A 16953-nucleotide genomic window follows, 5' to 3' on the forward strand; every position below is an offset into this window, starting at 1 on the left:
TATTTGGTGGACCACTGTTGCATACTGAATAACAATAAAATTTCTGAGACCAGTAATGCAGGTTTTGACAACATCAAAGTCTTGCATTTTGGTCCTAGTGCAAGAATCTTTATTTTTGGAAGATAATATCTATGAAGTTATATTTCAGGATATGGCCTCCGCAAATTATTGAAATTTAATCAGAATCATTACAGCCATTTTCAATAAAACTGGCATTGTGTTCTTGGACTCACTGGAGCTGGAATGTTCATATTCACTAGGCAACAACCTGTGACAGCTCTTCAGGAGCACGCATCCATAGTGATACACAGATGACATGCAAAAAAACATTATTGATATTCTCAAGTTCAAGTTTTCACAATCATTATACTCTCATAGATAGTACATACAGGAAAGTAGCCCCTTATTAACACTGTAGGAACACATACTCCAACAGTACAAAATAGACGAGAAAACAGAATTAATATTCTGTGGTCATAAAGGTGGTAATGGTATTATTAATAGCAGACATGTGACAGCAAGGAAAGCAGAGAAGTACTTGAAAGATAAACACTTCTCAACAGAAAGCCAAGAAATGTGTGATGTGAAATATAAAACCATATATAAGATTGTAGTCTTCTGAGTTCATACACCACTAGAGGTAGATATCAATGTTTGGAAGTAACCTGCTGCCTCAACCTCCATCATCATGACGGACAGAGGAGGTTCCTATAGAACACTGGTATCCACTTAAAGGACTAAATGATATCATAACCCAGAAGACAACAATTTAATCTCCCACTGTCACGAAAACCTAACATTTTACATAAAGCAATTCCGCTAATAAGTGCATGCATGGCGCTGTTATTTCCATGTGGTATTGTTCTGCTTTGATCGGCTTTGATCAGTTCACATCTTCAGGACTTCAGCTTGACCCACTCAATGGGTACACAAATAACAGGCCTGGCACCTGGGCTCAGTGAAATGCCAAGGAGATACCTCACGAGTGTGACTCAACCTTTCTCAGGAAGTTTTACCCCCCTTGCACATTTAGATAAGATTTCAAGGCTGTGAAGTAGTCACTTTAAAGAAGGTGTCAAGACCTTAATGCTCAACACACTGAAACAGCCCAGGATACATAGTTCATCTTTGGTTACATATAAATTTTGATGAGTATTCTGCAGACCACTCGTGAAATAAGACCTCGAGGCGTATTCTTGTGACATCACTTTATTACTCAACAACGTAACTACAATTCAACGTAACCATAACACAAAATGTTGAGCAAGTCGTTTCACAGTCTGTCCTTTCATGTTAACAACTCACTAGAATATCGAACTGTCCATCTCTCCGTGCTGGCTAACCACCAGTTCTGTCAACACCAAGTCCAAGTCCAAGTCACACTGCGACTCACGGTCAGTCTGTCTGTCTTTTTTTTGTTTTTTTCCTTATATGAAAGTTACTGTCCTCTTCATTTGGTGTGCCCTCTCTGACGAGAGGTCGGGTCTGTCATTTGTCAGTCATAGTCTGTGTTAGTAAGTCTATTGTCAGTATTTACATATATTTACAAATCTAATCTTAATTCCTATTTCTATGTACAATATATACAAGGCCTCTGTCAACCCAGGCTCAGTGCAGCAGATTTTGCCCTATTTCTACCAGTATTCACTACCACAGCAGTCTAGTCACTTGAACGGTAGTAAGCCTGACCGCCACCAAGTTTAAGCCTCTTATACTTTCTGTGTCGGGCTTCGCCTTGTCCAATGTTGTGAACATTTTCATTTTCATGATTTTGTATGACTTCTGCTTGTTTCCTGCATAATTTTGTTACATAGTCATATACGTACAAGATTTTAAATGCCATATGCACATCGCAGACCGGTATGTGCCTTGGAAAATTGCAAATGGTGCAGAGAACCTTGATTTGCAGGCGCTGCAATCTCACTAGATGAGTGTCTGCCGCAAATTCCCAGGCGGGACTAGCATAAGTCATTACAGATCTAATAAGAGCTTTGTGGAGGGTCATTTTAATGTTAGCGCTCAATCGCTCACTTTCAAATAGGGGATATACTCTAATGAATGTTCTGAAGGCCTTGGCTTCGATCATTTCTATGTGCAATCTCCATGTAACTCTCCTGTAGCATTTCTGGGGTAACGTCATTACTGCCCAACAAATAACATGCAACAACTAGTAGAGCAAATGCATATGCAGTCATGGATCATAAGTCAAGGAATTAAAGGGGAAAGAAGTCTCAATTTTCAACAAGACCTATTAAAGGCTATATTATTCATAAATTGTAACTTTTTTATATCATATAGACCTTACAGATTCAAACAGCAAACACCTGGCATGAAAAATTGCAAGCCTCACAATTCAACTAGATTCTAAAGGGTTGTGACGATGGTATACAACACTCAGAATTATTGTTCTTTTTTGGACTTTGCCCATCTCCCAGTATTCTAGAAACTAGAACACACAAGGTTTCTGAAACTGGATCTGTTTCCATCCTCAGATGGGGGGGGAGATATCTACTTAGTTGGGAACAAATTTCTAAATGTTGTGTTTTCTAGTTTCCAAAATACCAGACAATGGACAAAGTCCAAAAAGCCAGTAATTCTGAGTCTCACAACTCAACTGTTACAGCAAAGACAACTGCAGGGTAACTAAACTTCTTCTATCATTGAATACATATACACAGTGCATGCAGGAAAGGATGGCAAAGTTCTCAGTTTTCATCAGCTGTAACATATATTTCTGTATACTTATTTCTAAGAAATAACATAATACTAAACCATATTTTAAACCTGAGATTCTATTACAAGCTACAAATTATTGTTTAATTCAGAAACATGTTTCTTAAGCATGTCATATTTAACTGAAAACAGTATTGCATAATACATATAGAAAATCTGTGATGAAATGAAGGTGGGAAGCCCTCATGGTATTGTATGCTGGTACTTAAAAAATTTTTAATGGAGCTTATGTAACCTCAGATCTCAATAGGAAGCAGCAGCTTTCATGCTGCTTTTAGTTGTCACAGTGATCAATAAACTGCAGCATGGCTCTACTCACAAAGTAAGTCACATTTGTCACTGATTTCATAAATCACAAATTGTATTTAATAGCAAAAACACAACCAACTTTTGTTAAGAAAATGATTCTAAAACCGAGAAGACACAAAATAATAACTGATCAGATGCATGCTCACAAACTTGTTATATTACGAAAGACATAAACCAACCACTGCTTACTATAAATCATCCTCCACAAAATGATTTGTTAAACCTTGAAGCATTTTGGAAACATATACTATAACATTCTGGTTAATTTCATTATATATCCAATACATTCAGAATAGTGTGACTTTTTTAAGTCAGTTACTTAATGACAATGTCAATATCTTATATATAAAGCACTAAGAATAGTGTGAAGATAAAAATATTCACGTAAAATCAAGCTGCATTAATTATTAAATAAAACTGGTGCAAAGAATTTTATGCGGGATTACAGAGAACAAAAGAAGTGACAATAAACAACACTCAAAAGGGGTACTCTTAACAAATTCATTCATTCATTCCATTCCTTTATTTTTCATTTATCCTTACAGGTAAAAAACCTAGGATGTGGAAACAGTCTCTTTGAGAATAGATGTGTCCAGATACATATACTAAATTACACGAGTTACACAATTAAAATTACTTATATTAATCAATTAACACAAATAATAATATAAAATAAAAAACCTAATAAGATTTTAATTACTAAACATAATTTAAAAAGAACATTACTATAAAACTTAAATTAATATAATTTTCATTAAATTACCCAAATTAACTGAATCAAATTTATTACAAATTTACAGACATATAACCAATTATATTAATAATATATTTTGCTATATCACTGGCTATGACACTCATTTATTGCACACACAAATCCAATGTACTGGAGCTAACATCACTACATAAGATTTGCGATTTTCATGGTAATGGAAATGTATGTTTCAAATCACTTCTACCCTGAAGAGGATGGCAGCAGGTTCCTCCAAAGCAATGGTGACCACCTACCATACTACACAGTATCATAACATAGTACACTGCAATCTACCAATATAAATGATATAAATTTACACAGTTAACACATATTACTGTTCCTTATATCTTGCTAAATATTTACCACAATGAAGAACGTTTAAGTTTTAAAGCATAGTGAAGCCTATATTCCATGTCACATAACAGTATTTTGTGCAGCAAACTATTTTTGAGAAAAAATTCTGAATTTAGCTTTGCACCAAGCATGGGTTATACTGGACAGATACAAACCAATACAAAATTTGTCCAACAACTTTTGCTGTAGACTGCCAATATTAATTTCATCACAATCTCCTCCCCTATAAGTACTTTCTTCAAACAACTCATATAAAGAAACCAATTAGGGTATGGGTTGATTATGCATTCTCTGAAGCATAACATGGGGCATTTAATTACTTTTGAAATACCTTCCTTTCAGAGGCTTGGTGTGCGTCATCATGGCTGCCACAGTAGAGTACTGTTGCTCTCAAACTGCTGTAATACCACTGTGGCCATGTTACTCAGTATTTAAGATAGAATTCGCAAACCCTGCATCTCCCTTGTCATCTGTATACCGCTACACTAGCAAGTTTATGGCAAGAAATGATGAAGCACAATATGCAGACCACCCAGGTATGTTGTGAAATATTAAACTACACCTCTATAAAGAGGTCAGTCCAACAAGAGGCATCAACACTATCCTATATGAAAGAGCTTAAGTATGGCATTTAGACACAATTGCTCCTATCATCCATTGTGTTATCTTCTGCTAATTACCACAGTGCCTAATTTATACAATAAAATAAAGTTTAAATGTATTATACCAACAACAAGAGGTTAAAAAATGTCATTATAACAGAAAGTGAACAGGATGAGATAAGCTGATGCCAGTGTTTTGGAACTCCCTCCCATGACAAGTACCAAAAACAATACTATAAAGCATTTTTGAAATGTAGTTATAACATGAACATACTGAATTCTGATTCACATATTAAAATGGCTCTATTTTATTGAAGTTACAAACCTTGATTTTCATAGCAATCACAAAATAATTTTAACACCATAAATAATTTTCAGCATAAATTTCAATTTATATACATTTCAATTCCATTAAATTATTTTAATTCTGTTACTTATTGAGGCCTCCCTGTTATCTGACTATCAGATTGTGTGTTCACCCTGGAAGGGCCACCAAACTCACGTATAGAACTGCAGCTACACAATGTTGTAATTCAGCGACCAGGTTATGTAAGCACATCATCACATGAAGCTAGAAACTGTTCTATGGGAACTGTACGAATCTACAATTTCACTGTGACTGGTGATCTTGTTCAAGTCAGTGAGTAAGTACTCTGAGCAAACATTACATTATATTTAATGATTTCACAAAGAATAAATAGTATATGCAGAACAGTGCTCAAGAACTTAAATATTCAATCAGAATTACTGGGATTTTGGACTTTGTCCATCTTCCAGAATTCTAAAATCCAGAGAATGTAACATTTCAGAAACTGCATTTGTTTACGTCCCCAAGTTAGAGGGAAGATACCTACTCCCTTGGGTCCCTTAGAAAAATCTAACCTCAATCCTGTGCAGTCCAATGTTCATACCCCAGCACAGTTTAGCAAACCCCAATGAACAGTACTACAGTTCAATTTATTTCAACATTTACAAACTATCAGCAAGACAGAATATTTACTTATGTTCAGCGTGCAAGAATAATATAACCTGTTCAAATTAAATTAATCCTACTATCTTCCAGAAAGTGTCTGTTAAATAATACTATTATTTTAATTTCCAGGGTTTGTAGTTCGTTTCAGACAGGAATTAAGCTACTGAGTGATACCAATGTTGCAGTTGTTACATCAACCATAGCTACAGGTCACTTTGACCTTGAGGCTACTGTCATTCCACAAAATAATACTGGCAGAAATGAACTAACAAGAAGACTGCCAACAAGGAAAGAAAATATTATACACCTTGGCCACTCTCAGAATGAGGTGAATGTAATACATAAACTACTAAATCCTCTTAAATCAAAATCACTTTCTGAGAAGCTATCCTCCGGTACTTCAGATGAGTTGATTCATGAGGAAGTATCTGAAGATTCTGACTATTATGAAGACTACAATAATGTGGACAGCAAAGATGACTTCAACAATCTCAAGAACAAATTAAATAGGCCTACTGATCACACATTTAACCATGATTTAAACAGTGAGCTGAATGAAGAAGAAAATAATCAGTTGAATCATAAAGTCCGCCAATTTAATCAGCCCATGAATAATCAGCTTCATCATCAAAGAAACGGTGTGGAAAATATGTTTTCTCAACAACATAATAGCCTTTCAAGCCAACTTGTGAATCATCAGACAGGAAACCAGTTCATGGAACAGAACAGTCCGCTGAACAAACCTGTGAATCAATCTAAGGGAAACCAACAGAATGTCAAATTACATCCCACAGGAAATCAACAACAAAATGGCCAAATGAGCCATACTACAGATCACACACTTGAAAATCAGTTTATTCAACAAAATGAACATTTAAATCAACACATCAATCACTTGGTAGGAAATGATTTTAATCAACGCCTGAATGACCACAGAAATCAACCTATGAATCAGTTCAATAATTCTGTGAGTAATCAATTTACTCATCAACTGAATCAAGCACAAAATCAATTAATCAGTCACATAATAAGTCAACTTACAAACACTCAGAATTATGTACATCAACCAAATCAGCTACATCAAGGAGCAAGAGATCAGATGATACAACAAACTGATCAGACAAATCAACTGACAGATAAGCTACTTCAACTGACAGTGCAAAATAACGACCATGCTAATAAAGCAGACAATTTCCAACAGAATGCTCAAATGAAGCAACTGCTGAAACTACTAATTACAGCAGCAGAAAATCAGGTTCAAGGACAACAGAATCAATTAATCAGTGACATAAGTCAACTCAGAGGCACTCAGAAGTATGTACATCAATCAAATCAGCTACATCAAGGAGCAAGAGATCAGGTGATACAACAAACTGATCAGACAAATCAACTGACAGATATGTTACTTCAACTGACAGTGCAAAATAACGACCCTGCTAATAAAGCAGACAATTTTCAACAGAATGATCAAATGAAGCACTTGATGAATCTACTAAATACAGCACCAGTAAATCAGGTTCAAGGCCAACAGAATGGACCATCCAGTGAACTGGCAAATTACATAATAGACCCTACAAGCACTCAAATGTCACAACAAAATGTTCAAATCAGTCCACTTGCAACTCAGTCAATTCATCCTGTCAGCACACAGCTCATTCAGCAAGAAAATGACCAACCAAGTCAATCTGTTAAAGGATTTCATTCATTCTTTCATCCACAGTATACACAAGTCAGTCAACCCATGGGTCATGCGATTCATACTGCAAAGAGTGAAGCCAATGATCAAAAGAAAGATCAACCCAGTATACCCATAGATGCAATTATCAATTCTGCAAGTAATCACTTCAGTGATACAGGCAAAGCCAATAAAATTGAAAATAATTTAATGCACCTCATACATAATCAGATTACTGATCAAAAGACAGACCAAACAAACCAGTATGTGAACAAATTAATTCACCCCCCCATTAAAGAAATGGATGATTATCAGAAAATCAGTAGTCAGCCTAGTGCTTATCAGCTTAGTGACAATGACAAATTTCAAGAATACCAAAACATGGCTAGTAATCTTGCTCTGAACATTATATCTGATCAATCAAGTCTGCTGAATGACGTTCCTTCAGAAAAGAAGATTATGTTTCCTGTCATTAATAAATTCAATAACATTTTAGGCAATCAGACAACTTATCGTGAGAATAGCAAATTTACAAATAATAACAAATATCTCTTTCCCAACATAACAGAAAACAAAACCATCAACAATGAACCTTCTGAAAATAAAGATGAAATCAATGTAATGAAAACATCAACAAAATTCAATATGACAAAAATTTTAGTACGAAATACAGCTCCAGTTTATATTCACAAACCATTTATTTTTTAAAATAAGGCCATTACACTATTTCAAGATTCAGATTTGACATCTAAGGAATGAATTAGCATATACATCTACGTAACATATCATACCTTACATTTTCTTAATTTCTTACTCATGAATGATTTTGTATATTTATGTATGCTTAAATGGGCCATAATAAAAATATTAAAGTACCCATTACTTCATTTACCATTATTCCTTCATGCTGGTTCATTCAAAGATTATATAACAAGAGGTTATGGTCAATGGCAGCCATATGTACAATGAATTGTAAAGGAACAAAGAAGTGATCATGCTTTACTTCACTGTACTACCAATAAAGACCAATGGAAACAACTAAATACTTCAAGACAGCTGATACCTCAATCCAAATTAAAATGAGGTGCCTCATAACGACAAGCCAATTCCATCACCACTTCCATAATTACAAGTATGGCAAAACCTTCTTTTATATGATTTATATTGTTTATTTTTCCCTTCAGTACTGTGCAGAAGAACCCCCTGTTCAAGTGGATATTTCAACACCACAGTTCAATACTGTAACATTTACAAGAATAATTAACTAAACTAACTTCGTGGAGCTGAGCCCTTCCTGAGAAGCCGCCAACTGTGCACCTAGTCAAGAACTTCCCACCATTTTATGGAACCCAAACGTTTATCACCATGTTCACAAGATTCCTCCACTGGTCCTTATCCCAAGATAATCAATCCACTTCATACCACCACATCCTATATCTCTAAGATCCATTTTAATATTGTCCACCCACCTATGTCTTGATCTTCCTAGTGGTCTCTTTCCTTCTGGCTTTCCCACCAATATCCTACATCCATTCAGCTTCTCCCCCATTTGTGAACATGCCCTGCCCATCTCAACCTCCTTGACTTGATCATTCTAATTATACTTGGAGAAGAGTACAAGTTAAGAAGCTCATTATGCAGTTTTCTCCAACCTCCTGTCACTTCCTCTCTCTTCAGTTCAAATATTCCCCTCAGCACCCTGTTCTCAAACACAATCAGTTTATGTTCCACCCTTAATGTCAGAGACCAAGTTTCACACCCATACAGAACCATAGGCAAAATTATAGTTTTGTATATTCTAATTTTTATGTTTTTAGACAGCAGATGAGAAGACAAAAGGTTAGCAAGCAAATTTAATCTCCTCTTAATTTCCTCCTGAATCAAATTTTGATTTGTTACAGTCATTCCCAAATATCTGAACTCTGCCACATTTGCAAAACACCTGTTAGCTATCTTTATGTACACTTATAAGAACAGATACACAAAGAGAACTGACATGTATTACAGCATGTCATTTTCAGTACACTCATACACATACAAGATAAATAATTATACAGATATTGTGTAGCAAGGCAGTAGACAGTCTCTCTGTTAATCTGAATACTACATATAGCCAAGTTCCACTACTGGCTTCATGTTTCACTCACAGTGAGGCAAACCCAATTCACCCTGTCAAGAAAGATTGTGTAGTACATATATGTAATATGTACTTAATCCAGACATGTTGAGTGCCAAATATTCAACAAGGCACGACAACAAATAATACATTCCTCTACCCAAATTACCTCAGTGAACACTGCTGCTATAAATTATAAATTTTAATGTTCATTTCTGCAACAGGCGTACATCACAAGATGAACACTAGGAATTAAGGAATTGATTATGCAATAACTGAACATAAAGATCACACATAAATGCAAATTCACCAATAATGCTTTTTAAAAATCCAATATACATTTTATTCTTGTTCATAAAATGGCATGTTAATGGGAAAAGTTGCTATTTGAAAAAATGACATGTTTTAAAACATGGAAATAAAATGCACACATGTTTACTGTGTGTGTGTGAAACCTGTTCTGCCTCTGAGGGAAAAACACTGCTGAAAATACTCAAGAAAGAGTACTAAGGAGAATAATGGCCCTCAAAGAAATGGACAGGGGAATGGAGGAAATTATGTAATGTCAAGACTTATAATGAATTACATAATGACAAGACTTCCAATTCATACTCTCCACTTAATTCTGTTTGAGTGAAAGCACAATGTATGAATATATTGTCACACAGAATGGAGTGACTATAGACAGGATTTTGGAATGGATATTAGATTTATTGATAATTTTAACCCACAATTCATAATTCCACTTAATTATTGCACCACTGCTAATTTCCACACACTTAATAAATCACTAGTGCACACGTTAAGTCTTTTTCAGACTGCAGTGTCTTCACTAGGAGTTGCCTGGTAACAGCTTTTAAGAATGACTATTCCTCTGCTTCCTGGCTCAAGTCCTCTATGAATGGCAACTCCCTTCTGACTGAACTATCCTTCCAAGTCAAAGTTATGTTACATATGGCAGTCAGTGGGCCAGTCTGTCTTGGAATAAAGCACCTATCTGGGGCTTAAGCCCAGATCTTTATTACTGTCAGACAGTTGTAGGCTTGTTGATGTGGGGCCCTCTCTCTGATGACAAGACAGGTCTGTTGTTTGCCAGAGTCACAGTCAGCAGTAATAAATCTGTTGTCAGTCCAGGCGCAGAACAGTAGATCATGCCCTGTCATTAGTAGCTCCTGCTCCAACAGCAGTCTAGTCACTTTAACGGTCATATGCTTGACCACTGTCAAGTTTAAGCCTCTGAACTATTCTTGCTTCAATTGTCCACCTTATAACCCCTTTGTATGGACCAACTGGAAAACACAGTTTCCAACAGTACCTCTATTGTTGCATGCGGGAATGTGTTCCTGTGGGAATGTATTTACTGAGCCAATTCTTAGAAACGGCTGTTATATTTGCTTATCTCATGGTCACTGAATATTAACAGCTCTACATGTAAAAAAAAAGAGAGAGAGAGAGAAAAATGAAAACAAAATATTGTTAAACACTTGGAACACTGCATCTTCAAGACCAAGACAAAGGCGGGTGATAATATTAAAATTGACCCTAGTATGACAATGATGCTGAATCTATTGAACGGGTTGATCATAAGGAACAATGCTGTTTGCAGTGATTAACCTTTGAAATATAATACCTGAAGGACACTTAATGGGTCAGTTGGGTGGTTACCATTCAATGTTTGTAGTATGCAAAGAGAACAAAGCATCACCATACTGTAACTCATTAGCTGAACAATTCTGTTTACAGAAATCAGGTAATAGGTATGATGCTATGATACCATATTTCATAATTTAAGCAGCATTTGGCACATACAATATTGATATACTTGCAAAGCCTTTTTTAGAATGTAACATAACATGGTAGAAAAGAGGGAAGTAGATGTTTACTATTTCTCTGTAAAAGAACATTAATAAGCCAAGATTACAATATTATATTTAAGCATCCTGTTACACTCACACAATATATGAGACAAACTCCATCTTAAGTGCAACAATTTAATTGTAGTTCTTCTTTCCTTCCTCCATACTACATGTTTTAGCCCTAAATGGCCATCATCAGGTGTATATTCTTACGTAGCTGCTACACTGCCCCTAGTTTAAAATTTAAAACACCAGTCTTTTCAATTGTATGTATGTATAAAATCTTTGTTAACCTACACACGTCAATTTGATTTCCAAAATTGGCACTTTTTAAAACTTCAATTTCAAATTAAAATGTCTTTAAATTTTCCGTTCTTTTCCAAATTTTAATTTAAATTTCATTTTAATTATTTTTTTTATACATACATACATACAACTGAAAAGACTGGTGTTTTAAATTTTAAACTACGGGCAGTGTAGCATCTACGTAAGAATATACACCTGATGATGGCCATTTAGGGCTGAAACATGTAGTGTGGAGGAAGGAAAGAAGGAAGAACTACAATTAAATTGTTTCACTTAAGACGGAGTTTGTCTCGTATAAAGCCAAGATTATTTCAAAGCTAAAAAAGTTTATCAATCATATAATGAAACTTACAGCACAGGTAACAAATTTAAAACCTGATATGAAGATTCCTACATGCTTCACACAGCTTATTAAATACAACTATGCAGGTCATGATGCAATTCAGCACTTTCTCTCTTACATGTATTAGAAATTATGCTGGTACCAGATTACTTGGATAGGCAAGTCAGGGCAAAACATCACAGTATCATACAGTGACGGCCTTAACACAGCTTAACAGTTTACTGAAGCAGAAACAGCTGATTCAACATGGAACTTATTATAATTTCATATATGTTGGCATTATCATTTTTTGAACTCGGAGCACATGCTCGCATACAACCAAATGTAGTCAGAGTTCCCCTTGGTGGGAATAGTCAACATTCCAATGGCCAATCACAACATGCACGCCAAGCCATACCAATAGCACCACCAAGTACAACTACAAATATCACATCAACAACACCTCCAACAGCTGAAACAACCACAACTGGAGCAACAACAACAAGTACACCAAATGGTGAAAATCTGAGCTGTTCCCAGACCATTCAAGTAACTTCAGACATCAAACCACCATACCATTTTGTGGTGGATGAACACAATGCTGCTAATTTACACTGTGTGATAACAATCTTTGGAGAGCGAGGGAAACGACTTTTGTTGCAACTAACTGAGGTGAACCTCCAGCCTGGATTATTTGATTGTGAAATTGACTCCGTTCAGGTGTACACACTATCTGATGGAAAACTGTCATTTAAGGACAAGTAAGCATAATACATTTTATATTGTTTATATATTAGATGAAAAGCAAATATCTTGGTTTCAGAGACATGAAGCAGGGCATGGACGATACTGTATAAAGAAGAACTTCATTATTTAAATAAGTCACCTACAATCATGACATAAGGTCATAACGGGCTGAACATGTAGCCTAGGTGAGGGAGACAAAAAATAAATGCATACTTCTGAGGGAAACCTTTTGGAAATAGGCAACCTGTAAAGCCAAGGCAGCAACAGGAAGATAATATTAAGATGGGTCCCAAGAAAATCAGGTTATAAGAATGTGAACAGGGCTGTACTAGGTATAACACCTACATTACATAGGACTAGTATTTCACCATGTCATAAGTTCCTAGTTGTTATGCTGGTGTAACTGATAGCAGAAAACTAAAATTTAAAAAGGTGGGACAAATTCCAGTGAAATGATGTTCATTTCATGTTTCAAGAAAATTCATAAACTGCATTTATTCAAAAGTTACTGAAGATAGCCGAAATGGAAACATGCATGGGCATAATACCTAAAGCCTGAGTTTTCTTATAGAACAAAAAGCACCAATTAAAAATAGGGAATGATCATGTAGTACATGGACTACTGATGTATATATAGGGAATATTTTTACTGTGTAGACTGGGTCCACAGCTCTGTGCTTCGCGGCAACCGGTGCGCTGCTTGCTGCGAGTAGCCTATGAATTTTGCTGATGAATCAGCATGCGTGACGTCCGATAACATTTGGAATGAAGTAATTACAATTCACAAATCACAGGTGGTGCTGAAAATGCTGTCCTTTCTACACTTAGATATTTTTCACAATTAAGTGTTTCGTTAAAAGTACAACAATCCTTCTTGCACTTACAGCACACCAGACACCAACTTTCATTGGATGGCATCAGCAACTGTGTTGCCGTTCTTGCACCAGACTTTGACACTCCAGTCTCTTGGGCTAGACGTTTCTGTGATTTTTTATATGTATGTTCAAGTCTGGCCCTTGTGTCATCCAACTTCTCTTCAGTAAGCACTCGAAGCTTATGTTTTTGTTTATTGTCTAAGTTTATTCACCAAATTAGGAACTGTCTCTCTGCTGGGAACTTTTTCAACATGAAACTTATGTTAAAAATTTTCACTGATACTTTCTAGTAGGTCCATATTTCACATATGTGTCATATAGAACATTGCTCTAAGTACACCCCACCATGATGTAAAACACTGTTCACTAACTGAAAATGGGGCCAGTCACAGTAGCTGAGCAGTCTAAGGCATGTACTGTCTTCGCTCGCTTGGAAACCGAGATTGTGGGTTCGAATTCCACTCAGGGCATTGATGTTTAGTTTGTGTGTGTGCGTCTTTCTTTGTTTGTGCACAGGTAGAGGTCTTGCGACGAGCTGATCACCCGCCGAAGGAGTCCTACCAAATGTCTAAGATCTAGAAAAACCCAAGTGAACGGAGAAGTTCATGGAGGTAGGCCTAGGCCCACAGGGGCTGTAGTGCCAAGGGGAAGAAAAAAAAACTGAAAATGGGAATAAATGGATAATGGAGCTGATAACTGCTGCCTATTGCTGACAAATCATAAACAAATTCCCATGCATGAACTGCACTGCTTGCCATGTAATATAATACCGTCAAGCAGACCAAAAGTTAATTACTTCCCTTCATTCCAAACATCGGCCATCAAGCATATTGATTCACACACACATACACGCATGATCAGTTATATAAGTCACTGGACAACATTCTGACTGGATCTGGAACACTAACAAAATTAGGTTGGCTCATTTAAATAGAATAAAACTGAATTTGGAACATTCACAATGCTAAACAGATTAATTAAAATAAAACTGAACAAAATCCACAGTGAGGACTATACACGCAAACATCTGCCCAATATATTTCCTTGTAAGAAAAGTCTAAAATGTAGGGATGTTTATAACCATGGCTTCATTTTGCTATCCTACCAGAAAAGTTTAAAATAAATGGAAAGTTTTAGAACTGAATGAACATATTTTGCACCAGTAACAACTATTACTTCAGGGTGGGGGGGTATACACATATACATAAAACAGAATCTTCTTTAAGGTCAATAAAATATAACAAATATGGATAGGCTAGGGCATATATGCATAGAATTTTAATTGGTAAGTTGCATCAACCAAGTCTTCTCTTTACAGACTCCCATACAACTGACTAACTTCTTACCCTGTCCCTTGCTTATAACATTTTGGCAGGGACAAACAAAAAAACACACATCTTTTATTGTTGCTCCCAGCGTTTCCATGAGCACGTGTTTTGTTTGCGAAGGCGTTACCCAGTAACAGCTCTGGAATACTGTCCCCATTTATTTCACTTGGTTCCTGTAACAACTGCAATTTGGCTTGTTTCTTTTGATCTAATAATGTTGAGCATTCTTCGTCAAACCATGGCTTATGCTCCTTCAGTTCATAATAACCTAGACTCTCTTGGCTGAAATTTTGATATTCTCTCTAACAGTTTCCCAAGCTCTATTAATATCCACCTCAGCATCTAAGGTTTCCATAGCTCTGAACCTACTTGTCTTTTCAACATGATACTGCTCTTTACCCTCTTATCTTGTTTAATTCATTGAGACTGAACCTCTCCATAAAAAACCTGTGTGTTGTTTGTTTACTCACTGTCAGTCTCTCCCTAACTCCCTAACTTTTTCCACCACCAGACAGTGGTCTGAATCACAATCTTCTGCCCTGAACAATCGGACATCAAGTACACTTAAACGTCATCTCAGCACATTTAAATTATACAAAGTAATAACGAACACCTTCAGAATTTCTTTATGACTGAAACTGTTTCACAAGATGCTTATCTACTACATTTCAGCTTGTAAGTCATCACACCTTAAGGAGGGCGACAATGGGTGAATGTTGCAGCCAATTTACATTTAATTTTTTACTTTTTCCTTCCCACATTTCTACTGCTATCATATTCACAAAAAAATGTTCAATTACAGATTCTGCAATCTTTCTCATCCATCGCCTGAAATCCTGACTGAAAATAATGTAGCTGTTCTGACATTCAACTCAGCCAGTCAACTAAGTGAACAAGGATTCATGGTACAAGCACGATCTGTGCTGCTCCCCGATGAAGGAAACATCAACAGTGGTTATACTGACACTGGTTATGGAGATGGTTCTGGCTCTTATACAGGTTATGTGTCTGATTATACCAGTTATAATCCTCCTGTGTACAATGACTATTCCAGTGGTTACACAAACACTTCCTACACCAAATACAGCCCTCCTAAAACAGGTTATGCAAATGGGTATTTTAATATAACACATGCAGGATACAAAGTTCCCCAATATGTTTATTACGGTCCACCTGTAACGACCAACTATCAAAATGTGAATGATTGTGATAAAGTGCCATGGAAAATCACACAGAAGCCTGAAATTAGCTACGGGGCCTACACGCCTCCAAAGTCACATCAAAACAACGAATTATACACATGGCTAATCAGTGCAACCAAGGGAAACAACTGGTCAAAAGAAATATATGCATAACACCTCACTTACTGCCATTTCAGATTTGAAATAGCATTTAAAACTTATCATACCTAGCTTGGAGAAGTCAGTTATAAACACAAATTCAATCTGTATACTTCAGTTATTAATGTATCAAATCCAGAGTTGAAACAATTAATTTCATTATACACTTTGCGTGTTGGAGTATCGCACGAAATAAATTACTTTCTAGAAGTTACATCTCCTTGTATAACAAACGTACCTTGTACACTTTTTACTTCAGAATGTTCTGTTCGATGCTCCTAATGACAAATATAATAATTTTCCACTGCAGCGTCCTGGAGTACGTACAGAAAATTGTATTGTAAAAGCAACTTTAACATTAAATTCAAGCAAGCACCATTACACTGTCAACCCTGACGACCGTGGATGCCTCAGACGTTGACGGTATCCACGAATGAAGAGGCACGAGAGAACACGCCTCCTTACAACGTTCAGAACTGCCAACCCCGAAATGGGAAAGATGGCCGTCGAAATTTTCAGCCTCCTGTCAAATGCTAATTGGAAATTGACTAGTTTGGTCGCATTTGTTTTTATTTTACATAAAATATGCTACTTCTCATAACAGCGATAAGTCGGGATGAGCATGAATGGAGTGTTCATAGTGAACGTCGCTGTCGAGTTGTTAGC

At 36.2% G+C, this 16953-nt stretch overlaps 2 protein-coding genes across 2 annotated transcripts in view; one reads left to right on the forward strand and one right to left on the reverse strand.

Annotated features, from left to right (window-relative positions):
* Positions 1-16740, reverse strand: part of LOC111871255 (AP-1 complex subunit beta-1) — a 45679-nt gene extending 28939 nt beyond the window's left edge. Inside the window, exon 1 of the mRNA XM_023864229.2 lies at positions 16526-16740. The gene's annotated coding sequence lies outside the window, so the exon portion shown is untranslated. The remainder of the gene's footprint in view (positions 1-16525) is intronic.
* Positions 4509-8665, forward strand: LOC111871252 (putative uncharacterized protein DDB_G0282129). The gene is made up of 4 exons (XM_023864224.1): positions 4509-4683; positions 5216-5393; positions 5852-8015; positions 8582-8665. Exons 1-4 carry the CDS (start codon positions 4509-4511, stop codon positions 8663-8665), a joined length of 2601 nt encoding a protein of 866 aa, XP_023719992.1.
* Positions 16741-16953: the final 213 nt, after the last annotated feature.

Source organism: Cryptotermes secundus, unplaced genomic scaffold (assembly GCF_002891405.2).
Source record: "Cryptotermes secundus unplaced genomic scaffold, Csec_1.0 scaffold699, whole genome shotgun sequence".
NCBI classification, from domain to species: Eukaryota; Metazoa; Arthropoda; class Insecta; order Blattodea; family Kalotermitidae; genus Cryptotermes; species Cryptotermes secundus.